This window comes from Simochromis diagramma, unplaced genomic scaffold, assembly GCF_900408965.1.
Source record: "Simochromis diagramma unplaced genomic scaffold, fSimDia1.1 OVJJ01000389.1, whole genome shotgun sequence".
In the NCBI taxonomy this organism is placed as follows: domain Eukaryota; kingdom Metazoa; phylum Chordata; class Actinopteri; order Cichliformes; family Cichlidae; genus Simochromis; species Simochromis diagramma.
The window spans coordinates 2,292,568-2,319,557 of NW_024387227.1; the positions used below are offsets into that span (position 1 = coordinate 2,292,568).

The following is a 26,990-nucleotide window of genomic DNA, read 5'->3' on the forward strand; positions in this document are numbered from 1 at the left end:
ACACTGGTGGAGGCAAGCTACAGTTGTAGCCACAGCTGCCTTGGGGCAGACTGACAGAGGCGGTAGGTGAAGTGTCTTGCCCAAGGACACAACGACTGAGACTGTCCGAGCCGGGGCTCAAACCGGCAACCTTCCGGTTACAAGACGAACTGCCAACTCTTTGAGCCACAATCAAGATCAAGATGATCTTCAAACTGCAGTGTCAAGTGTATTATGCCTGACAGAAAGATACTAATACACAAAAACTTTAAGTAAACACCTCAGAAATCTCCTATTATTAGTGAAATACAAATACCAGTGGTGAAATGTGGATTTTAACATAGATTTTAGCCTCTGTTTGGTGAAATATAGAGTGATAACTTTCCCAGAACTGCATTTGCAAAACTGTCTTTTCATTTGTAATAAGCAATACTGTTTTGGCGAATTAGAGTGGAGAAGAGTAAAGACCCAGAGACAATTTGGCTTGTGACTACTAATGAAAGCAGTATGTGACTAATATTGTGTGGTGTCAAGCAAAAATGAATTTATTTATGTCTTCAAGTATGTACAGCTTTTTTTTGAGAAGGTATCAATCTGACAAGGTCAGGAAACTGCTGGGAAAACAGGTGATATAGCAGGCAAAAGCAATCATACATCTAGCTGTCATTGCAAGCATTAGATTTAAAGACAGAAGTTACAGTGGAAAGCACAAAGAAAACTACTGCATAGGAGATTAAAAAAAATATCTAGGTCATTATTAAAGATCTACCTTATAGACAAATAATCCATTTTCAATTACTCTAATGTGCAAAAGTGAAACAATTTTAAAGGGTCATGCCAATGATTTTACATTTAAGGTTCAGTTTATGATGTGTTATACTCAGTCTGCGTAATGTGTTTTGTGAATTTGAAAATATTTTTTTACAGGTTGAAAGATAACAACCCTGATGATGTAAAGATGCTAGTGTGTTGCATTATGGGAAATTTAGCGTCCTCTAATTCTGCAAATAGAAGATTTCTGTTTTGGTTCCCCAAAAGTGTTTATCGTGCCTTTACAGAACTGCTTGGCTTACCATACTGACTGTGTAGTTTTACACGGGGAAACAAGGGACCACATTTATAAAAGCAAGTGTTTTCTTAAGATGACTGTGCCATTTGCACTCAAAAATACACAAAATGACTTATGCAACCCCAGAACTCTTGTAAGGGAGTAAATGATTTATGCAAGAGATGTATTAAAGTATTGTTTTTGACTAAAATAGTGAAAGCACTATATTTTTTGGAAATCCTTGAATCATTTTAGCCTTAATACATATAAGCATGAGCTAAAAGGCCAGCATCTAATAAATACAATTTTGAAAACCTATGCCTATTACGCAAACATCAAACAGTTGTGGCTTTTCGGTAATTCACATTCGTCATGTGCCCCCCTAATATTATCACATCAACAGCATTTATCAAACGACAACCATCCACGCAGTAATCTCTTAAAAACCACAAGGCAACAATATGTAAAGCTACAGATTGCATTAGTAGAGGTATGGGATGATTATGATTTTGACTCGTGTGTTGAGTCCTTCAGCCCTCCTTATGTATGATTTCAATTACTTTCTCTGAACAACATCCACTCTAAACACAGAACACCACTCAGTGGGGATTCAGAGAACATCCGTGTGGTCATGTAGGCTGCTGTGCAGGTGCTAAAGCAATCCCACAAGAACATGACTTCAGTGAACAAGGAAACTTACACAAGTATATGCTAACCTAACTCAGCTTTGGATATTCATTAATCTTCTTACAATCTCTGATATTTAATGTACCGCAACACCGGATTGTAGTGTTTAGCTGTGTTTTGTTGCTAAATTAAACATGTTTTAATCCACATTCATTATTCAAATCACATAATTTACCTGTGAAGGTGAAAGCCTATATAGAATATCTAGAGTATGCTTTGAATCTAAATGCTTTTCTTCAAAAAACAGAAACTGCATTTCAAGGCACTCTCACAGGTGTTTTTTTTTCCACCTGAAGATAAAGTTCAAGTTCATTCAAATCTCTTAAGGATGTTTCAAGCGCTTGTGCTGGAAGCATTTCATCGATGAAGAATGAAACCTATCCTTGGACTGAGAGAGAGTAAAGCGACTGGCCTTAGTGACCAGGATGTCAAGTCTTCACAGTGATGGCATGATGGTGGTAAATAAGGTGTTGCATTAAGACACGTAACTGCAGCACCAACCTACAGATTATCTAATGGTAACTGTACAAACACAGGAGCTATTTACAGACTGACGATAATTCATATATACACTCGGCAGCTTATATATATATATGAGTGAGATGAGCAACACAAACATCAGCTGTTTAACTGAAAACACAATATGAATGAGAAATACAGTATGTACATTCAATGCACATACAGAAAAAGAAATCTGCACTTTAATGCACGATTCAGCTAATTACAAGTGGACTGCACTCAAGGATTATGCATTGTAATACGGACATGAGGTATGTTGATGCAAAATGACACAAATAACAAAAAGACTAAGGATGAGTATGTACATATGATTACATACGTGCTGGTTATATATATTTACACTATTATGTACAGATTGACTAGAACTACAATGAGATATATTTTTGGTAACGGAGTTGGAAGACACAATGCTACAGAGATTAAAGAGTCCTCGCCTTGGGGTCAGTTGGCTGATATGATGGTGCTGGAATGGAGCTGTGGGTATCCTGAGCTGAGGCCACAGCAGGAAAGGCAAAGACTCCTGGAGGAAGGGGAAAGAAAAACCCAGGCCACTGGCTAATAGAGAGAGGTGAGGGCAAGGCCCTGAATGGAGCAGGAGAGTGATGCTGATAAGAGGGATGTGCCCCCGCCGGCGGGGTGGCGATCATTGTTGACCCAGGGGCATCAGGCCAGGACAGTGGCAGACTACAGGCCTCTGGTCCTGAAGCTGTCCATGGCGATAACTAAAAGGGTTACATAGTTAAAAGCAAATAGTAAACATAGCACTTTTGCATATTAAAACAATAATAGCTACACTAACATGTAGACATGCAGGATACAGTACCGCAATACTAGCATGGCAATAACCTCTAGTAACCTTAACGAATGCCCCAGCATGCATTAGGAAATGAAATACAATAATCAAGTCAGAGTGCAAGTCATGATAAAATGAAAGCGTATTACTGTATTCTGTAATGAACTCTTCTAATTAATGAGTCCCTACAACATTAAGGCATTTTGAAGTTATAGCCATTAGAGTAGTTTTATACACTTCAGGCCTCATGATCTAAACACTGTATATTTGCAATATCTCTTTTATAGAATAGATAATAACCATAGCACTCACATCTGAAGCCCTAGCAAGCTGTTCACTTGTTTGAAGTGGATCCTGATCCCAAAGCTGGGGTCGAGTTATACTCAAAGAGTTAGTGCGAGGCCGGTGGGTGACAATCAGAACCTCCTGGGCCCAGTCATCCATTAGTCGTTGTAAGTCTTCAGGCAGGTTGCTATCATGGGCACTCGTAGATGTGCTACTGTATGTGCCTGTTTTGTTGTTGCTGTTATTGGCTTGAGCTTGGGCCAATCCTATCACCGGCTGATGTGGAGGAGGTGTGACACCCCCAGGCAGCTGCTGTGACTGATTGGAAGCCCCTGCTGAAGCTCCAGACCCTAAAAAAGACACACACACACATATAAACACCTGGTTTAATACCCTGATTACAACATGAAACAAACAACTTGACTTATAGAAAAACAAATTCTTAATGAGATTGTAATTTTACATACTGCTACCACGCTCTTTACCAAGACAAAGTCGCTTCAGTGTCGCCCCTACAGAACAAAAAAAGATTAATGCAAATCGCTGCTTTCATCAGCAGGTTATAATGGTCAATAACGGGGAGCGGTGCAAAACAAAGCTACAGAGCACTGCAAAACAAGGGAATAAAGTCACACTAACAAATGGATAAACAAGGCAATCATTCCCCTTAAATGAGACAATCCGTATAGTTAGCAAATCATGCAGATGACCCATGTTTAAGGCATTACAAAGTGCAGGATATCAAAGTGACAGATAACAAACAGGTAATACAGGGTTAGAAAGAAGCATGACGAGAAAATCTATTGTAGTTTGGGATGCATGAGACATGCAAGAGTCTATTTCCTAGGAATACAAAGTTGATAAGTGCTTATTGCACACAGAAAGAGAGCAGAAGAATTAGTGAGACACGTGAAACGTGAGGTAAAACTCAATACTTATAAAAATACGTTGAATAATAAATAAATAAAAACAGTTTTTAAACATGACTGATAGCTATTGGGTAAAATTCTCAGCTTCTCTTTCAGGGAATTTGTGTAAACTGCTGAATAAAATAAAATCATCTCTGAAATGAAATAATACAATAAAATACCAACTAATAACAATGAGGCAGGGAAAAAATAGCACATAAAAAACCCTGTGAACTAAAAGGAGTTTTACTGAAAATATGGAAACCAGAAAATATGAAGCTATGCGGGAAGAGAAGAGATACAAACAGATAGATAAAGACACAGGCCCACTGAGAAATCTAGCTCGTGGCTTGCTACTCGATTTATAGGTCACTCTCTCAGATGGTTGAGGGTAATTAGACCAGCCTGTAGAGGAGCATAATCAAGGGGAAAAGACAACAGGGTAAGAAGAATAAACACTCCATTGCCAACATTATTAAACAAAGCAACAACACAAATAATGGTTTTATTAATACTCTTTTATTAATACTGTTGAATCAGGGTGTGTGGTACCTTGCCCCGGTGGCACTTGTGTGCCAGTTCCATCTCCGTGTAGTCCAGCATAAATATTATCAGAAGATAAAGAGCCTTTAAGGGAGCAGGGCTGCTGAGTCTGCACAGGCTCCGAGGTTGAGCTGGGAAGGTGGCTGGTGCATGACCGGGCCCTGCTGTGAGTGGGGAAAGACCCTTTAGCTGGAGACCCATTTAAACTAACTGTGTTGTCACCCGTACCTGCAGCAGCACCTAAAGACACACAAATGCAAGAGGATAACATCGATAAATAGTCTTTCAGTACATATTCTTAACTTTTAGTACTTGGATTTCTGCAAAGCCACTCACTGGATCTGCTAGAGTCACCAGTTTTGGTTGTGACATTTCTAAACTGTTGAACCAGAGGGCTGAGAAGTTTGCCTGGCTTCAGCCTGTGCTTGCTGGACCTCTTTCTACGGCTGGCATGTGGTGCAGCAACTCCCAGGCCAGGAGGAGGAACTTTACCAAGTCTTCGATACAGGAGCTCCACTTCCCCTCGCTGATGGGCCTGCAGCTCAGAGATTTCCTTCAGATGTCTGAGGAAACCCAGGAGAGAAAAATAATAATGACTTACAAGCTAAATGACAAAATATCTTCATATACAAACATGCTGCATGACAGAAAGCAAACCACAAGTGATGCTTACTTCTCCCTGAGTCTCTGTAGTTCTCTCTTTATGTCTGAATCCTCCATCTCGGAGTCATTATCGCTGCTGCCATAGGCAGAGCCGTGCACCCCACCATGCCTGCTCGGTGAGTCAGAGCTCTGCACGCTGCTGCTGCGACCAGAACGACGCAGAAAGGCCACTGCCCTTTTCATGAGGTCACTTCCTCTGCGCTCAGAGCGGGAGTGTTGCAACGGGGTGGCAGGAGTCAGCTTTGCAGGGCTGCTCTCCTGCCCCTGAATCTGAGGAGAGGAAGCGAGCGTGGACCGTGACATCCACAGGGACGGATGTCATTGCACGAGGTAAAGAGCCCCGCTTGGCATTAGAAGGAGGCGTGTCCAGATAGAAATCAGGCGGTGCAGAGTAACGGCTACAACGTGTCCTCTGTGTAATGTCATCTTCAGTGCTCACCACAGAGAAACGGCCAATTGTGGTGGAGGTAGCCATGGCATCAAACTGACCATGGTCCCTAATGTATCCCACAGGGTGCGCCGGTGAGGCAGCGCTGCTCCAGCTCCTTTGCTTCACATCTCGTCTGTTGGCCACTTCAGGGGCAACAGGAGTGATCTGCCAAAAGCACAGAAGAAGAATTCGTATGACATCATGAATGGTGTGAAAGAAGAAAATGGTGCTGAATACACAGCTCTACCTTCACTTTAAATGTGTGAACATGCTCTAGAACATACCTTAAATCGACCTCTTGCTCCAGAGCATGAAGCAGAGTGAGGAACATGTCTTCTTGACAGGGACGCTGGAAGGAAAATATCCACAATACTAAAACTGTAGCACTGCAGGAATTAACTCACATCTCATTTTACTTAGGAGATAATGATGCTGATTATGTTGCGATGTTTGACGTACCACACACAGCTGAATCACTCAGTGCGCTCAAACTGTCCATTCTCTCTGGAATTTGAGGCTTATAGAGGGCAGAGGATACAAACTATTACTCGTTGTCCTTTAAAATACTTGATGAGGAACAGCTAAATAATATTTGTCATTCTCTCTTAGATCAGTTTAGCTGTGCTCCTTTTCTTGAACTCCATTAGAACACTAAAATATATTAAACAGTTAAATTAATATTATTTGGATACAGTACAACACAGTACAAAACATACTTACCAGCTGTTCACCTCCTCTGTAGCGTCCCTCCCCTATTGGCCCTGGGGTGCTGTTTCCTGAGCCTCCTGTGGCGCTGTCTGGACCAGGAGGAGACTGGATATACTCTGTGCCAGACCCTGGTGTCTCTGCAGCGCTGCCTGATGGATACATGGGAGCATACTCCTGGTAGAGCAAATTCCGTAGTTTCTCATCCAGGGTTTTAATGGTGCTGTCCACAAAGCCGCTACGAGCCAGTCTTCCTTCACCATCGGACTCACTGGGGCCTGCACCATGCTGGGATGGTGCTGGACTCTGTGGTAGTGAGGACACTTTGGTCCCTCCAACAGTGGCAAAAGGCTGATGCAGCACCACAGGTTGCTGTGGTCGCTCGCTCCGTGCAGCAGGGGCGTAGGAGACAGCCGGTGCCTCTTTGACTGATCCTGGCTCCTGGAGCGGAAGAGTAAGCGGAGATCCAACCTGTGAAGTGCTCACATCGAGAGAGAGGGGCATGACCAGAGGGCAGCAGGGCACGTCGTCAGCAATAGAAACCGGGCATGTCATATCAGGCAACTTCTGAGATGCATGGATTGGTGAGATGGAGCCGAGAGGAGATCCCTGCGAATCTTCCACAGGGAAAGCAGCATGCGGGGATGATGTTTGTGTTCTGGCTGTCTGGGCTTGCATGCTGTGTTGCATTGAACTGCCTGCTGGCTCCACTGATGGCACTGACTGGAGAGTTGGAGGTGCAGACACAGGAGGTGACAGGGTGGCCAGGAAGAGGGGGTCTGTGTTGGACATTATTGGAGGACTGCAGAATCCGTACACGTCGTAAGAGAAACCTCCACTTCCCCCAGACATTGTGGAAGATGAACCCTCTTCTGCAAAAGGTTTTTAAAAAGGTAGAATCAAAATTACACAGAATTATGATTTATTTATTTATTTTTTATAAAAGGTCTACTTTATTTATTGTGAAATCAGTTTTTGCCCATGTGAGCTGCAGGATGCCTGTCATTGTACTGCCACAAGGTGGTGTTCTTGCTCCTTGAAGCTGCTGGATATTATTGGAAAATTTGCATTCACCTCTGGAGGGCTTTGCAGTGGTGCTGTCAGCAGGGTGCATAGCGGCTGAGCTCCCAGGTGACTGCGTAGTTGTCCCGTCAGAGGGGGTCTCCTGACTGGATGTAGGTATCTCCTCTACAGGGCAGATTATGAACCATCTCTTTCCTGTATGAAGAACTGGGATGAATTTTTTTTTTTTTAAAGTTATAGTGATGAGGAAAAAGGATTTACCAGACATGCATATGGGTAAATGTTTTTCTAAGAAAAGTGTTATACCATTTTGCTGATAGACTGGTTGAGATCCTCCAGGCTGCTGACTCTACAAAGAAATGTACAGATGAAAGCTAAGTCAGTCTGCTAATTGCTAATTTCAAGCAATGAGTGTATTTGTTTCTTACCTCTCCTACTAATGCTTCAAATGGCTGGACTTGTAAAGGACTGCAACTCAAAGCTGTGTCCCTTTCACCCTCCATGTCTTCATTCAGCATGTCTTCAGCTTTATCCACAATATCCTTCAGCTGGTCAATAAAGATTTCCTTCTCTAACATCAAGATGAAGCCATTCTCTACCTGTAGATATGCAGTTGTTAAGATGTTAAACAATAATGTAAATATTAAGAAATTATTAAACACAAAGTCTAGATTGTACAAGTCTGGATTAACCATGTAAGTAGCGATTTCCTCGGGAGCGTCTCCATCCAGATCAAATTTAAATGTCACCATTTTGTGGTTGTGAGTCTCCAGCTGGCATTCGACCATTTTATCACCAGTGTTGCAAACCTGTGGGAGCAGTGCTTACACTTTACAATCAGAAAAATAAAAGATTTCAAGAAACTGTACATTCTGACACCACGAATGTCACCAAGACTCACATTGAGCATGCTCAGCTTTGGTTTGCTGGTCTTTTCCTGCCTGGAACGGGTGCGGGCAGACTTGCGGTGATGTTTCCTCGGTTTCCCATCTCCCTTTCCCACACTAGCAAAGCTTTCATAGCCATCACTTGTTTCCTTACCAGATGGTATATCAGACTTGAGACTAAAACGAAAAAGAACATTTTAAGACAGTTTAGCAATTCACGGCCAAGTAAGTGTGTGCCAACTAAGGCACATTTTCCTCACACAAAATTGTAAAAACTACAGAATCTGAAAAGACATAAAATAGATTTTTTTTTTAAAAATAACAGACCTGTCAAATTCATAACTGGGTAAAGATATTGGTTTTTCCTGAAGCACCTCCTGAAAATAGAAAAATGGGAGTGTGAGTGACCTCGATGAAGGACCTATAATGGATCACTGGGGGACTAAGCCTTACTGTGGTTAATGTATAATGTAATATGGTTAATGTGTGTTGTTACTTCTCAGCATGTTAAACTAAGATTCAGAAGCTGGTGTCATGATGGGACTGATGTATAACATTTATGTTAATATAATTTGAAATGAATCCTGCAGTTTGAATGTTCTTTCTGACCAGCGGATACTTTAATACAGTCATGTGAAAAAGAAAGTTTTTACAGAGCTACAGTATATTCAATGAGCCATCATTTGTGGAAGTAGTAATAATGTGAAGTAATTGGTTTCTGTATCCCTTGCTGAGGTTTGCTGGCATTCATTTATGCACGGCTCTCTTCAGGTCCTGCCACAGCATTTCAGTCAGGTTGAGGTCTGCACTTTGGACCACAGACTTCTTGTCTCTTTCAGCCATTCTGTTGTAGAATTGCTGCTGCATTTGGGATCAATTTCAGCCAGTCTTGAGCTGTCAGGCATATGGCTTCAAATGTGACTCTAGATTACTTTAATATACAGTGGAGTCCGTGGTCAACTCAATGAATGCTCTGGTTTTGTAGCTGCAAAACAAGCACAAATAATCACCCTCCTCCACCATGCTTGACACAGCTGCTATGAATTGCACTGATGTGCTGGCGTATTGTAATCTAAGCGAACCTAAGCTGTGGAGCCATGTTCTTTCATGAACTTTAACACCTGACATGGTTAATAAGGCCTCTGGAGTCTGAGAAGCGTTTTTTTTTTCTTCTTCACAGTTTCTTGGAGCATTGTACGGTCTGATCTTGGGCTGAATTTTCAGAGATGTTAAAAACTGGTAAGACTGTGGCGTTGAGTTACCCCCACACCTAACTGCCTAAACCTCTGCTTTTACAGAGGGGATCACAAGTGCTGATGATCAGTTAATCAAGTTTTCTTTAGAAGCACCTGGCTGGTGTACTTACTTTTTCATGGATCTCCAAAGAGTTCTGTGAAGAACTTTCTTTTTCACATGACTTTATTTGTCATTTGCAGAGACAATTTTAATCAAGCACAGGTAAATCTTATAGAATTTACATAAGTGTATAAACTGGTATTGCTCTCAAATATTCACAGACATTGGATTCATCACTACCTCTGCACAGGGCTCTTGATGAGGGGTGCTGGATGCAGATGCCATGTCTGCAGTTTGCTGAGTTGCAGGCAGGCTGGAACACTCGGGTATTGAGACTGTTGTCTGGGTGCCAGGAGGCTGCAGAACTGGAGCTGGGACTGAAGTTGTGACAGAAGCTGGAGCGGGAACAGGAGCTGCAGACTGAACTGGTGCTGGCAGGGTGTTTGGGCCTGAAACCAAGCCTGGGACTGACATTTCGGGTTTGGATGAAAGTATGCTCACAGAGGAGACTTCTGTTTGCTCCAAAATGGGACCTGATGCTGATACTAGTGGTTGAGCTGGGGCTGAGACTGCAGCTTGAATTGCTGTTGGAACTTGTATTGGGATTGAAGTGGGGGATTTAAGAAGGGTTGTGGTTTGAGGCATAGCTGCGGCCTGAGCTGATACTGGGACTTGAAGTTGGTTTTGTGCTCCCACCACAGCCAGAATTTGTGCTGGAGGTTGAGTATCAACATTAGCTGGGATTGGGATTGACGCTGGGGCTGGGACTGGGGCTGAAATTGTAGAAGCTCCTGCTAAGTCAAGGCCAGCTCCACTAGTTTCTGAATCTGTTCCCCTTCCCCAGAGAGAAGTCTGAACAGTAGGCAAAACTGAGTGAACCGCACCCAAATGCTGAAAGTCTCCCAGAGTGCCACGCGGAGTGAGTGACTGTATCTGAAAGAAAACAAGCACATTTAAAGAATTGTTCATCAGTTAGTTCAACTACTCTGTGTCTTTGAGTCGCTAAACCCATGCCCAGCAAGCATCACACCCATTCCACCTTAGCATTACAGATTTCCTATGATCCAACCAACCATTACAGTGAGAACTGAGTGAAATATTCACCTGGACAGGCTGCTCAGCCAGACCGTGCTCAGGATTGGGGGCAGGGTATGGGGTGGGTTGTACCTGAGAGAGAGGTAAGGGATGAGTGGAATGGAAACTTAGGTTTGGTTGAGATGTGGAGGGGCTGCCCTGCTGCTGTGGCACTGCTGAGGACACGGCCATGGCAAAAAATGGGAGGGGGAATGCCACACTGGCTACATGCTGAGGTGTGGACAGAGGAGTGCCAAGAGTAGACATAGATGGCATGGCAGAATGAGGAATCAGAGGCAGAGAGGGACGGTGGGGTGAACGTGAGTAATAGGTGCTAGACATAGTGGATTCACTGCTGCTGTAGACAGATGGCAGAGGAGCTGGGGAGACGGGGGAAGGCTTGTGGCCCCCTGTTTGAATAACTGCATATGGTGAGGAAAACTGGGAAAGAAAAAGGGAAAATGATATAAAATGAACAAAGATAACCAATAGAAATAACATTCACACAGGCCCCTTATTTATTACTCTACCCTGCCACCTATTATAACATTTTATAGGAAGATTTGTTGTTGTCTTCTCTATGCTAACACAACACACCTGCATGCTGATCTGCAGGGGTAGAAGTGGGGAAGGAGCACTGGAGACTAACTGTGGAAAACTGGTAGCGGTGTCAGGATGACTCAGATGGGAAGCAGGCTGCTCTGCAGATAACAGCTAAGGAAGGAAATGACATGTTTGGGGTTTTGTCTTTCTTCTTTTCTTTTTTTACTTATTTAGTTTTTTTTACAGTATGAATCTGAAACTGAGAATTCAAACTAATAATTAAACAGTTTAACAGCTTCACTTTGTTACAAGTGAGCTGCAGGGCGGGCAGACTTGTGATTCAGTTATTCTGCATGCTGCTCTACCTTTGGCAGGATAGCAGCTGGTTGGAGATGGTACTACAGTGAGGAGAGATAAATGTGAAGGAGACACAAACCACATGAACAGCTATTCACATCACACACATATACACAGATATACAGTACAGTGCACATTGGCTATTAAAGGGAAAATCAGATACACTTTTCACCCACCTCACACACAGCACTAGACCTACTTGACTTAAAATGGCCAGCACCACTAAATCAAATGGCAGATTAACTTCCATTATATTGCATGTTTCAGTTTATGATTTAAAAGTTGAAATTGTATTTTTTATATTGCATGTCAAATGACAAGAGCCTGCGAGTCAAGCACGCTAGGACAGGCAGCTGGGTGGGCTCCAATGAGCGACTTTCAAACCGTCGCTTCATAATTCAGATTTTTGGGTCTCACTACAGATGTTGCCAGGGTATTTTAGAGTCAGATGTATGCAGTACCTGCTCCTGGTTGGGCTGGGCAGTGTTCTGTGTCTGTAGAGTTGGGCCTGCAGCTGGAAAGCACTGTCTGCTCTGGTTAGCAGCAGTGGCTGGCGTAGCTGGAGCAGGAACTGTCTGTCAGAAACACATAATGGGAGACCTTCTTTAGGGATAGTAGAACTGTATAATATGTGTTTGTATTTAATACAACAAATGTGGCTCACAGTTTAGCTTGTCAAAGCATTTGTGGTCACTTGCAAGAAAATGGAGAGGGGTGTTTTTTAGCAGCTGGAATTGTTCATCAAGGGCAGTTAAAATGGAAATGGGAAGCGGCAGCATTTATCTATCATTGCCCATCCAACATGTTAAGAGAAGCACTTTGAGCGAGTAAGCAGGAGCAAAAACAGGCTGCTAACATACTGGCCAGGGGAGAGAGGCAACTTGCAGGATCAGGAAAGATACAGCAGGCTGCTGCTATGGCATTTCAGGCTATGCAAAGTCTTCTTCTCTAACCCACCAGAGAATTGGCTCTGTCTTTGCTGTGATGTGATGATAACTGCAGGTTCCTAACCACATTTGGAGAACAGTAGAACGGAGCATCCAGGCTCTGGCTCTTGTCTTTATGCTCACGTACTGAAGAACAACAAACCCCAGCATCCCCATGGTTGTGTAGTGGATGATTAACACCTCTATCAGAGAGGGTGGGGGAGCTGGTCCTGCGACTGACAATGTGATGGAGACAGTAGTTGAGGAGCGTGAGATCTCCACCTTCATACAAACTCCGTGGGAACACATTTTGTGAAGGTGGAGAAAGATGTGAAGGAGAAGCTGCCACGACGGGCTGACAATTTGATGATGTGGTAGTGGGCAGAGAGGGAGGAGACCTTGGCTGATGAAGAGATGTGGGCGCGCTTGGCTTGGAGACTGGAGCAAACTGGGTGGATGTGGTGTCAGTGCGTTTGTGTGTGTGTCCCAGTGATCCACCTCCTTTTGTCCTGTCCTTGCAGAGGAGAGACATGCAAGCTTTGCAGTGATGGTGAGGCCCTGGGCTGCGTGGGACACATGGAGGCAGCTCTGCAGGAGGTTGTAAATTAAGGGGAAGGTGAGGTGAATCGAAATGACTTGCTGAGTCATGATGAGAGTGTTGATGGGGGAGCAAGAAAGGCGATAACAATGACGGCTTCTGGGCAGAGTTAGCATACAGGCAGTTTGTATCGTGCACTCGACTCTCTGTGCTATTTGCCGGAGACACTTCCTGTAACGGACGCAAGCAGGGGAGTGGAGTTGTCTTAGTTAGCGATTGCATCCTACACTGTACCATCTCAACCATTGAGGCGCTGCCACGCCTAAGACACATAGTACTTTCAGTGATGAGCAGGTTCTCATGGCAAACAAAGGGATCACTGTAGTGACGCTGATGACGTATCATTCCGAAAAAGAAAATAACATTTTCGTTATTTCAGAAAAATATCATTAAGGATATCAGAAAGAGAAAATGAAAATAACATGAAATGCTTTTACTCACTGTTTGACACTGATAAGGCCCCTGGTGCAGTTGTGATGCAGGTTGTTGAAAGGTCCCAGGGTGCAGCTGGCCTGCGGTTTGCTGGTACGCTCCTTGGTGTAACTGCACGGACTGTGCAGTGGACTGCTGGTAAGGCCCCTGGTGCAGCTGAGGGTCAGTCTGTGCAGGAGGACTGTAGATAATCTGAGTTGTGGTAACAGGTTCTTGAAGCGTTGGGTAGGGGCCATTCTGCTGATTGTTTAGCTCATCTAATTGCATGGTGGAGCTCACTCCACTGTCAGCTGTAATAAGAGAGCATGTAAAAGATTATGATTCACCGTGATGCTTTTTGTCCATATGGAGGAAGGACAGACACTCAAAAAGAGAGATGGGGTGTGGGAGACAGTGGAGTAGAATCTTAATAAAATTCAAATGCTAAATGATGTCACGTAATTTGGCATCACTCAGACACTGCAGCAGCCATATGTCTGATTCTCGCTTAGGTTCACTGAAACTATTTTAGCAACAGTCTGTGTCGTGTGTTTTAACCAGTGTTTGATTTTGTTGACCAAGATGATAACAAATGCGCGAGGAGAAAAACTATCATGACATGTGTTGATACTTTTGTCAGCATATTTCATATGAGCGAGATGAAGACGTTCTGGAAATACGAGATCCAAACAGAGGGAGGGAGGTAATTAGATAGATAGATACGGTAGGTAGATAGATAGATAGATAGATAGATAGATAGATAGATAGGTAGGATCCAATCAGAAGTAATCTCCTTGTGCAGTAAGGTTAGATACACACATTTAATCTGAAAAACACGCAGGGAGGGCAGGCTCAGCTATGCTTTTTCACGATAACACAACAAAATATCTCTTAGCAGGAAAAGCAGCAGCATTTCGTATTTGATGTCATGGAAAATAAAATGCTTTGTAAACCATGTGGAGCAACTCTCACTGGTAAAAACATGACAAACTTTTACACTTTATATTTTAGTGAACTGAATCACTTCAGATTTAGTTTGTGATGCTCTTGTGATATTGAATCAACTAAAACTAAAAGAGCTTAGATGTTTAAATTCTTAATAAAACTAAAACTGGTCAAAATTGACTCTTAAAATCAACACTGGTTTTAACTTCAGGTTTTGTGTTAATGCACACATTCACATAATATTCTAATTCCAGTTTCTTACATGTGGTAGATGTGGCAGCGGGGACGGTGCAGATCAGAGTCTGCTGCTCTGACTCTTGGTCTTCATAATCTGTAGTAGCTAATGCAGCTCCCTGTGGCATCCCTGTACTGGGAACCTGCAGGAGGTTCTGCTGAGTTTTCTTCACGGGTGTCTCGCTGTTTCCATTTGGTGAGACAGTCCGCTCCCTCCTCCATTTGATTAGAGCTACACGATCTCTGATGGACTTCCCAACGATCTTCACATCACAATCCAGAAAGAAACCTGAATCCACCTATGGAGGCACAGGCAAGATACTCACTGCAGCTCAGAACTACCCATCCTGCATTAACAGAAGTTTGCATGAAGAGCGGAAGGTCAAGTGATCAGTTGCCCTAGTTCAGGAGCGTCAAACTCACTTTTTACACCAAGGGCATGTAAAGACTTTTAACTAAACAATTAATAATTACTGTTATGTAATATAAATGCCCAGATGGAGCTCTTTACCAACAGGAAAAACTCTAAAATTGATTAAAATACAATTGAAAATCGAAAATGTATGCCCTCCTTTTCCCAAAGCTCTCTAGTGGGCCCGACTGTCTTTGCCGAGCTGATTCTTTCCCCCGTGCCTTGTGTTTGACACCCCTGCTCTAGTGTCTATGTAGACATAGTCCTGTGGTATCTGAAGCACTTCGCAGTACTGCAAACCAGTAACGCACTCCTTACATCAGACCTACATCAGAAGATGTGTTCCAATGTAATGACTTCCATAACATTATTAGACACTTTGTATATCATTATGCTGATAGCCCAACTACCTCATGACAGGAAATAACAGAAACTGAATTGAAATAGCAAACCACAAAAAAAACAAAACAAACAAAACTACTTTTGTTATGGTTAGAGTTTAAATTCATTTCCCCTCTATCAATCTATAAACCTAATCTCACTGACTGGCTGTAGGAAGAAGCCAGAGTACCCAGACACAGGGAGAACATACAAACTCTAGACAGAAAGGCTCCGGCCCGATGATGGATTCAAACCCAGGTCTTTGTTGCGAGGCAACATTTTAATAGACACCAATAAGAAACATGAACTGGCAAAGCACTGAGAAACAGTGCTTTTTGAAAAAAAAAAAAATTTCCTTACCATTTCTTGGGCAACAACTTCTGGGACCTCATGCACCAAATCAAAGGTAAACTCAATGGCACCAGTGTCTTTGTATTTTCCCTTCAGTTTTTTAGGATCTTCGACCCACAGCTTTAGAGCGATGGATGCTTTTTTCCCATCATCTTCTTCATTGAGCTCCACCCTCACACCCGTGTCCTCTGCAAAGAAGGCGTGATTCAGGAGGTCCTTGATGGAGTACCTGCAAGAAATACACAAACACTACAGACCTGCACTACATGTCACTGGCACAGTAAAACACAGAGGAGCACAAACTATGTCAGAGTCAAATAGTGGTATTGACATCTCTTTGCAGGAGGAGAAACAAAACAACGCAGTGCTAATATAAGAGTCAATCTCTACCCACACAACAATGCGTCATAAGCCAGAGATAGAGGTTCTGGTCCAATTACCTTTCTTCCCATCTGTGACAGATGCACTCCCCGATTATTTCCTTAATTTCTGGGTCGCGGACTTTGCTGTAGCTGGCAGGTTTCACCCCCTAAAAAAAATTTAATCCATGTCTTAGCTTACCAAATGACAGGTTTTAAACAGAAGTACTTGGAGAAATAACAGAAGAAACTTCTGTCTGCATTGTATAAAATCATTAAATACAGAGTCTGTTAAACACATTGTCTTTCAGACATATGAGCCCTGGGAATAAAGGTTTTCAAAAGAAATAGGACAGTTCTCATCTGCCAAATTAAAAGTGTCAGCATTAGCTACATTAGGTAGATACTGTTGTCTATTATAACAGTAATTTAAGTAAATTAGTCCGAGGTTTGCCCATGCTCTCAGGGTCCTGCGTTCCAAGCGCTGCAGAACCAGCTAGATGCTTTATTTTTTTCTTCCAAGTTTGACCTGGAACACCACAAGAATACAACAGTGCATCTGTGCAGGCAAAAAAACTCCAACAAAATAAGCAAACCTACATGTCTTTTGATCACTGCAAATGTGCAGAACAAATCGGATATTGTGGCAGGCTTATAATGAACCCTTCATTCTAAATAAGAACCAAAAAATTGAGATATAGCTTGGCTTTGTTGTAATCATAGATTGAAAGTTATTATAGCAGTGGCAGGATTTGAACGTGAACTCACGCTGGTCACTTTGCGGTAGATCTGAGCAGCATTTTGACATTCAGAGTAGGGATATTCAGATGTTGCCATCTCCAGCATACACATCCCAAAGGCGTAGACATCCACGGCCTCGTCATAGTGCTCCTCATACATCTCTGGAGCCATGAACTCTGGAGTGCCTGGAAAATTAATGCAAGAGAAGATGATAAATTGCAAACTTACTGATGGTTTAATTGAACTCCAGTGGCATCAACAGCAGAAACTGATCAGGCCTGATAAATCGTGAAGAATTTTCTAAACATGACAGTAAAATATAGCAACTTTAAGGTGGTCAAAAAGCTAATAATAAGCCCAAACAGTCTCGGTAACTCTACACCAAGTAGGGTTAATGTTTTTTAAAAATGGCCAATGATTCAAAACACTCATTGTGTCACAACTGGTCGGATCCAGTGACACATAGATGTTGAGCTTTTAATGTAATTCTACACTTCACAGAATTTTTTGTTTTGTTACATAAAAAACATAACAGGCACAAAATCCCACACTTAGAAGGAACAAGTTCCCTTATTTTGATTATGCAGTACACAGATTTACTGTTTTCGTTTACTCCCACCGTGATTGTCAGTGTCATTTTTGGTACTGAACACTACCTGCAGCAACAAATAACCCGCTGACACATTTTAGTGTGGGATTGGTGAGTGCAGTGAAATATTTTGCCAAAGATAAAAACAGAGCCAAGAATTAAAAGAAAAACTAGAGCGAATGTTTGACTTTGATGCATCAGGTAAAATAATCTCGACCCCTAACGGTGTCTAACAGTGTCTGCACTGCGTTTACAGTTTCTTTCTGCACTGTGAAAATTCCCAAATCATTAAAACAGCCTTTTTTCCAACTGCATGGTAACTAACCAATAACACTTTTAGCAAAAGAGGCTCTCTTTAGAGTCGCCAGGCCCAGGTCTCCGATTTTGACAGAGCCCGTAGGACCAGTGATGAAGATGTTGTCACACTTAAGGTCTCTGTGGATGATCGGAGGAGTTCTAGTGTGGAGGAAGTGGAGGCCTTTGAGAATTTGTCTGCACCAGCTTCTAAGAACTTTAGGCTTCATGACCTTAAAGCGCTTCAGATACCTGTTGGAAGATAAAGAATGTATATATTATTGTGGTGATAGAGAATTTCCAGTTGACAACAAGTAAAAACTGGCTTTTCAAACATGCTGAATGATAGTTGCTGAAATCACATTTAGAGATCTATCCCCAAGTAACCTCTGCATTTATAAAATATATCCAGTTAGCTGTTCTTCTCTTGCTAATTATTATAGCCTTCTCTACTGATTGTTCTTTTCTCAAACCAATTTCCTAATTGTGACTGCCTGAAAATCTTTTTCTATTGTGTCCTACCCTCTATTTGGTATTCATTTATTTTGCTAATTACACTTTACGAAGAAAATCCACCCCCTTATTCACATAAATATATCTTTCAGCTTGTGGTTGGATTTCAGCCGTAGATTAGAATGACTAAAATTATGCCATTCAACAGCTTTGGAGAGCAAATTAAAATATAGCAAAAAAGACAAACAAAGGTTATGACAGGAAATATTTTTCTTTTGCCGCTCACGTTTTTAGTGTTCCTGAGGTCATCAGCTCTGTCACCAGAACAATACACTTTTTCCCTTTGACGGGTGATTCCCAGAAGTCATAAAATCGCACAATGTTGGGATGCTGGAGAGCCTTTAGCATTTCTGCTTCTTCTTTGAATCTCTGTCTCTCTGCTTTGGACAGTTTCCGTTCCTGGAAAAATGAAGAAAGAAAATGTTTTGGGGTTTTTTTTACTATTATTTATGCATCTACTTCTATAGAGTATAAAGAAACAGTATTAGTCTCTCTGACTCTCTCTACCCACCTCATTTCTTTATATTTTGCTTCCAACAAGCCAGACTTCTATCTTTTCAAAGTGGTCTCAAATAATAGTTCTGCACGTTTTCTGAGGGATTTTCAGCCCAGTCCTTTTTTCATAGGAATGTTTGCTTGTTTGTTTGTTAAGCCATGTAACACTGACCTATGAAGCATTTAATCATAAAAAGGCAACTCAGGGGACTAACTGGTAATGGGTCTACACATAGAAGACAACTTAGCAAAAAAACAATTTTAACTCATGTCTTTAGGCACTTTACTAGCAGCCTGGGACAGAAATACCTATTTTGGACCCATTTCTTTAGTCAAATCTACAAAATAAATAACTAAAAATGATTGCCAAAGGTAACACAGTTTGACAGACAAAAAAATAGTATCTTTTCTATATGGTGAAAACTTTGCGTATCTCAGCATGTTGTGCAGTGTTTTCTTTACTTTACTTCACTGACAAGTGGAGAATAAAAGAAGTTGCAGGTCTCAAAACCTATCTGCAACAGATGAACAATGTCTGAAAGTCCTGTCTTTAAGAAATGGGAAAAAAGGCAGCAAAGACCTGACACAGGCCCTGAGAGATGCATCTTCATTTGATTCATGTACTGTTCACAGATTCCTGAGCAAAAATGGCCTTAGTGGAAGGCCAGGAAATGGAGAGGAGAGGCCAGGAGAAAAGGCTGAGGTATGCCAAATTACACAAGAACTGATGAATGATGATGAAGAAGGAGAGCCATCTGTGAAACACAGTGGAGGCTCTGTTATGGTTTGGGGCTGCGTTTCAGCCAGTGGGGTTGGAGATCCTGTCAAAACTGATGGAATTTCTGTACCATCAGATTTTCTCCACCATGCAATATCACCTGGAATGCATCTGATTAGAAACAGCTTTAGTTTCAACATGACAACTATTTCTTTGAAAGCAAACACATATATAGAAATGCATATATTGAAGCAATGTGGGATCGTGTTGACAGAGAACAGAACAAAAGGCAGAAACATCCAAAGAAGAGCCTTGAATGTCCTTCAAGAAGCCTGGAGAACTATACCTGAACTGCTTAAAGAAAATACAAGAACACTTGCCTAATATAGTTCAGACAGTGCTGCAGAATAAAGGTGAACATACCAAACACTGACTTTCAAGCTCATTAGTTTTGTACAGCCTCTGTGTTTGCCTTCTATAATGTATTTCCACTTCTGTTTGCAAATGTTTCAATAAGTCGCTGCACCTGTTTCTCATTTAGGACAGATATGCATTCTTCTCAGTTAGAGATGGTAATGGAACAAATATGATTCCTTTGAATATTCCCATTGCTTTATGATGGGACTCTGCTGCCTGTGGCTCATGTTTATAGTGAAAGCAGCTTTGGCATTTTGAGCGGGTATACATGGGGGTCTGAACCAATTACTCTCTTTATTACCACTGTGTAGAAAACACAAAGCACTACAGCATTCGTGAAATCACATTTTCAAAAGACAGATGAGTAGAAGTCTTGTTTAATCTGTTGCTGTGATACAGAGACAGACACATCTGTCATGGCAGATAAACGTGAGCTTTAATCACATTTTTAATCATAAATGTCAAACATGCCTCTGGTAAATAATGGAACAAAAAAAAATTCCATTAAGACTTTATAACAGCGAGCTAGGGTTTCTTTTTATTTTTTTTATTTATTTATTTATTTATTTATTTGGGGTTTTTATTTTCCTTTCAATCACAAAGCCACAAAGCATAATGAAAATCCTTGATTTAGGAATTAAATTGCACAAATTTTGAATTTTATGTCTTTACTTATACAAGCCTGAGTGGGTTTGTGTATAATGGATCAATATTTTGTCCCCTTTCTTCCCTGAACTGTTGTATAAATAGTAAAACAGCTGACAGCAAACACCCTCCGCATTTCAGTTTCTCTCTTGTCAGCACAGCACATCCAACTCAAAGACTATGACAACGCCAAAAAATGCATGACCTCCAGGGTTTCTTTAGAGCCGTCTCCATAGACACGTTTCAGCAGAAACCATTCGGGTGCATTTGATGTTTCAAAGGCCAGGGGGTCCACAATAACCTGATGTACATTTCATGCTATTGATTATCAACAAATACCTGAGAATCAGATTTCCTGCAAAGCTCATAGTGATCTATACAGTGCTCAGTCTGAGGTGTCTTATATTACATGCAACACTGTGAAGGATACAGATCCGACTTTCTTTCTTAGTCTGATTCTTATGGTGTGCAAATATATTACAGTTTGCCTCATCCCCATATCTTCATTGTTCTTTTTTAAAAGCAATTTTCATACAAATTATTAGAAGACGCTTTGAGGGATAAGATCTCAGCAGGGTGTGGCACCAGGATTGTCTTTATTGAGACATAATTGTGCACAATGAAAAACTAAATAATAAATAATATTAGAAATAAAATAGAATGTTGTGGACACAAATCTGGAAATAATATAAACATACAGAACTCTTGGTTTACTGTGTATCAAATACTTCGTATACTATAAGCTGTCCTTAGATGAACCCAGCCTTTCCCGTTTCTACTCTCATGGTGCAGAAGACTGCATCAGCAAGACTCACTCTCCAGACACATCTGTGTGGTAACAGCACAAGGGTATAAATCGCTGTTTGATATTTATTACTAAGCCATCAGACAAAATGTACAACTGTGAGACACACTTCTCAGTGTGGTAAAGTGCTTTGGCATTTTACTAAATTGTGTTAGGCGATTTGCTAATTTCGGGTAAACAACTCAGTCAGCAAACGTTTGATCGCATTTTTGCAGGCAAGTAAGTAGCAAAACTGGCGGCCTGGTTTGCTCAACACCAAATACAATTCATTTCTAATTCATTTCTGATTTCTATGAGCATCTATGTTTTCTGCTGTCTCATTCTTACTTCTACCTCCGTACGCACACAGTGTACAAACCACACAGGGCATTTGAGTTACAGCAGCTTTTTTTGTGAGTGAGCTACACAGACAGAGACACTCCGAAGGGCAAGGCCTCATCTCGAGGGACAGAATGGTTGAATCATCACTAGATCTCCCCTAAGAACCTGCTCAGACACCACGCAGATGCAAACACACACGCATAATGCACAAATACACTTACTGTAGAGCTCATCAAACGTGACACACATTCAAAAAGCACACTCTGCTGTGAAATCCAGTTAATTATGTGTTTAAGTGCTTAAAAATATGCCCAGTGGTTGGATTCTCTTCTAACAGACAAGAATGAGCACTGAAGATATGGATAGGTGTACTGATGAGGATCAGAAAACCAAATGCAATAAAGTAATAAAGTTAATCTTAAACAGTAGTGACGCATTGTGGTACAGCCTTGGACAATCGCCGTTCTCACTCTTCAAATGAGATGAAGACAAGCTGAATGGGCTACATCAGAACTTCATTTTCATCTACTGAATGCAAATAGAAGCACAATGTAACTACCACTTAGTTCTATGAACCTTACAGAGCTAGGCTGTGATTTTTTCATTAGGGAGAAATTCAGTGATTTGTTGGGCCAGACTTGCTGAGATCCCTTCCTACACTTTCTGCAAGAGTATGAGGTGAAATGTTTTTCATCTTATATGAAATAATTGTAATTATGATCATTTAAAGCACACGAAAGGTTTCTAAGATTACGATGAGATGGTGACTCATCATTTTGTGCACTGGCCCCAACGTCTAAGTCCGCGCGTAACGTGAAAGCCAATTCAGTGACTAAGCATACACCAAGAAGTAGTAGCTATTTAAGTTTAATGAAAAAGATCTGCTGGGAAAAACAAAGACGCTTCTGCTTGTGTTTTGATGCAGAATGTCTTAATACTTAATTTTTAAAATTCTATTCTTATGCCTGCTCATAAATCTGCAGACTGAAAAAGCTTAGCACAATTTGAGCCCTTAAAGGGCAGCCACTGTCTACGGGTCTGTCTGCAGACTAATCTGTATATCACATGGGCAGCATCTAAACTAATCATTAGATTACCACATACACAGATTAGTGATACAGCAAGCTGTCACTCATATGAAACACTGCATCACCCCTTGCTAAAATATAGCCTATAAGCAAATCTGACTAATTAAAGTGCCATTTCAGTTCATCTGCTGACATGGCTGAGTAGGTACAGATGAAATTCAATTCACTTAAGAGTCAATAATGTGCGCAGGGGACAAGGAGGATGCAGATTTCCTTTAAATGACATCTTTGTAATCTACTGAATCGGAAATGTGCTGTTACTTCAACTTGGTTTGGAAATAGCAACATCTAGGCTAAGAATTATAAAAATAAAAGCTTGTGAAGTGAAAAAGTGAAGTTTCTTGTAATACATATATATGCGTGCGTGTGTTCACACATAAATCCTGTCATATGTATTGTAAATGCTTGTAACTTCAGCTTGTTTAATCAATCCCAGCTATATACAGAACCATGGCTGTGACCTGGCTGAGCTAATGAGGGAAAGAACCAAAGGCAACAATGTAACACAGCATCCACTGACCCTGCCTGAGAGTTTGGTACATGACTGGCATGTATATGGGTATTTATGTGTAATATAAAGATCTTTATTATTGTCTTGCTTTTTATTTTTAACCTTCAAATGAGCGAATGAAAAACAATCAATGATGCTGTAGAGCTCTTATAGTCAGCTAATTTGTGTTGGCTGATTGATGTTGGACCTCAGTGATTAGCGAACCCACCTGAAGCTCACACCAGGCCACTTCGACCCAGGTGTCGGTGTCGAGACCTTTATAGACAGTTTTGAAAGACCCTCTCCCCAGCTCGATGTCAAACTTGAGGAAGCGCCCTCCAGGCGAGGTGGCCACAGCCTTCATTCCGGGCTCCTCTTCGTTTTCGTCACTTCCTGCTTTACCTGTGACATCGGAGGGCACGACCTCTGCCTTGGGCTCGCTTTCGCTCCTGCCTCCCTTCTCCTCGTCCGCGTTCACGCTCTCTGTGGCCATGTCTTTCAGGCCCACCTGGCTCTCCGTGCTCGAGGTCTCCTGGAGGCGGGTCGCGTGCAGAACCCGCGCCCGACTCCTGTCAACGATGGTTCGCAGGTCGATGTTGAGTGCCGGGCTGCTGTTGACGAACTCCGGTGTGTCCACCGGCGGCTCTTCGGAGTCTGACAACCACTGGCTCCGCCGAATAAACCTGTGGCGGACCGGCACCTGGTAGTCTGTGGAGGGGTATGAGCTGGGGTCACTTGCTCCACGCAGGGCTGTGTTTTGTATGTTGACATTGTGGTCTGTACCATTCTCATACACAGGCCTGCAAGCATTTGCATTAATGTCCGAGTCCAGATTAGGTGCTGAGGAAAACGTGGATCCCAGTGGCGGATCTTTGCTTGAATCCACCGAATCCATCCCGGTTACGCTGTTAAACACTCACCGGCGACATTGTTTCTGGAGGATGATGAGCCGCTCTCTCGTAGCGGTGGAAGAGTTCGCTGCTTACCTGCAACACTCCAACACGGTGACGCAGTTCGCCAGTTCAGGGTGTATGGCCTTGGGTTTTTTGTTTGTTCGGGACACAAAACATCCCCCAAAAAATGTCCAGCGGGGAGGATGCGTGCATTGCTCCTTGCCACCTCACGCCCCGGTGGTCCACCTTGCTGCAGTACAGCACAGAGCAAGGCGACCTAAGCCTGATGTCGCTGTCAGTTTAACCTATGAGCTCACGAAATCCGTTTCGACCACATTGCATAAGAAAATCTGCGCCTACTATAAAACTGTGATTTGTTCCGCAGACAAATAGCTGTTCTATAGGCCTACAGTGGACAGGCGGGGATATTTAGACCGTGGCACGCACCGGCTCCTCCAAAGACACATCGCGGGACAAGCAAGTGCGCGTCAGTCATCGAGACGGACTCCGGTGGATGCAAATATACAGCAGGTGTTCCGGGTGAAAGTGTGAATCAGCTCCGAGAAGTGTGACCTCAGCATAATTCCATCTATCCTCACACTCCGCATATACTTTTTCCTCTCCTGCGTCGTCCTGAAGCCGAGTGCAGGATGGACACAAGCGCTTATCAGATTATGCTCACTGCGGCACAGCTTGCCCCACGTCGTCGGAGCACACAGCTCTCAGCGCATCTGTCGTTCCAGATGATAATACTGTTTTCTTCTTCAATTTCATCTCTTTCAGGTTTGGGGAAACTAGAACATTTCACGGCACAACCCACGCCCCTAGCAACAACACGTATCCAATAACTCGGCACGCTTTTAGGCGGCACCTTTACCCTCCCCGGACACAGGCTGTGTGGTCCACACCGCTGTCCGCCCTCATCGTGACGCGCTAAGCCTCCAATGGGAAGATGACTGAAAGCCTACCAACCAAGAGGCACGCTGTGGGTTACCGGATAACACGCACCGGACCCTGTCTTAACAGCAGACTCATCCGGATGGATGACGTGCAGAGAGACCGACACATGAGAACATCTGGTGTATTTCTCGAAGAGCTATCATAGGTTTTAGTCCCCTTAGACATTTTATTTGTGCTTACAGGATTTATTAAACAGGGTTAAACGGGGTCTTTGTATCCATATCGTAAAACAAAAACAAACAAATTATAAAAATTAAGTTGGAATTAAGTCAGAAAGGTAGCATATATTAATACATATTTAACATATTTTCATATTATCTCTGTGACATAAATATTATTTTCATTATATTAATAAACTACGAAGATCTGATAACAGTCTACATCACATATCTTTAAAGTATTTAAACACTTTTTATGGTGATCTGAAAGATGTACGAAATATGTTATTATCTTTATTTTAAAAATAATATAATATATTTATAATTTTAATCAGGGCATTTGGTATCAGCAAAATTAGTGGAAAAAATGTTGTCAGCACCTGGGGTACTGACTTTTTGTTTTATACTTTGTGAAGCACTTTGTGATCTTTTTATCTAGAAATGTGCTATATAAATAAAATTTTACTTACTTACTTACCAGAAGCTCAAAACAGAAGTCAGTATTGGATAAGCTGTTTGGCATTGGCAGGGAAGATTTGACAAGTTTATAAGGGCCCAGCCCACACACTCAACTCGCTGCTCAATCCACAAATGCATTTTCCTTACAAGTGTGGCACCATTTAAGGGGAAATAAACAGGCTTTCCAACACTATGAGATTTATTTCCAAGAAGCATTGTTACAACAAAGAAATAATTGACCAAAATAAAACAAGTGGAAGCTCAGAGGAGGACATAACCAGTTTTTGAGACACCTGATCTGGGGCAAAATGATGACCCCAATATCAATTATGGATACCAAGTATTGTGTAAGGCAGGGCTCTGAAGACGTGGAGCTCTGAGGTTTGGTTTCTCAACTGCTATCTTTTCCCCCTCATTTGTTTCTGTGATGGACTAATCTTGAAGAATCTGTCCTGATTTATTGGTTTGGCAATAACTAGGAACCACTAAATATGGATCTAATGTTATCCGAGTCATGCTGTGAACACAGATATGCTGATGAATGTTTGCAGTTTTAAGGCCATATTCGGAGATGAAGCACCTCCGTTTGGCTTGTGACATTTTTTCTACTCTAAAATCTGGTTTACTATTTTCTGTGTGATGTAATCAGAGGACCAACTGTCTTGGTGTATGTGGGCAGCATTGTCCTTTTTTCACCCAATTTCTGTATCATCTAAATTGAATTGATAAAGACAGGAAAGGTACGGTGTAATGCACTTTTAGAATAAATACTATAAATACTAAGACTGTCAAACTTTAAGCTGATGCTTGTGCTTCTCATCTCCTGACAGCTCTAGGTCTGACTCCTTGTCCACGATTGTGAGGAAAATCGTTTCTGCCTCAGTCTGCCCTCTGCTTCCTAAAATTTGAACACAAAATCCGAGGTCCCTACAAAGGACACTGAATAAAAGTAAAGAGGTAAAAAAAAAAAAAGGAAAAAAAAGTAAAGAGGTAAAATTGACATACATCTCTTAAATCCTAAAGCTAGGAGTCTCAAACTGAAGAAAA

General features: G+C 41.9%; 1 protein-coding gene across 1 annotated transcript; it reads right to left on the reverse strand.

The window, feature by feature from the left end:
* Window positions 1-501: 501 nt before the first annotated feature.
* wnk2 (WNK lysine deficient protein kinase 2) lies at window positions 502-25,375 on the reverse strand. Its single transcript, XM_040052107.1, is given in 30 exon segments — window positions 502-2,955; window positions 3,339-3,661; window positions 3,779-3,823; window positions 4,526-4,624; window positions 4,772-5,002; window positions 5,099-5,325; window positions 5,436-5,633; window positions 5,635-6,020; window positions 6,140-6,204; window positions 6,315-6,372; window positions 6,576-7,432; window positions 7,635-7,790; window positions 7,890-7,932; window positions 8,012-8,182; window positions 8,276-8,392; window positions 8,485-8,647; window positions 8,798-8,847; window positions 10,007-10,699; window positions 10,871-11,281; window positions 11,438-11,554; window positions 11,749-11,781; window positions 12,202-12,315; window positions 13,706-13,986; window positions 14,883-15,153; window positions 16,008-16,227; window positions 16,439-16,527; window positions 17,126-17,283; window positions 18,013-18,233; window positions 18,721-18,893; window positions 23,703-25,375. Coding segments are annotated over 30 exon segments (6,939 nt in total). The 5' UTR covers window positions 24,369-25,375; the 3' UTR covers window positions 502-2,652.
* Between the last annotated feature and the right edge of the window lie 1,615 nt (window positions 25,376-26,990).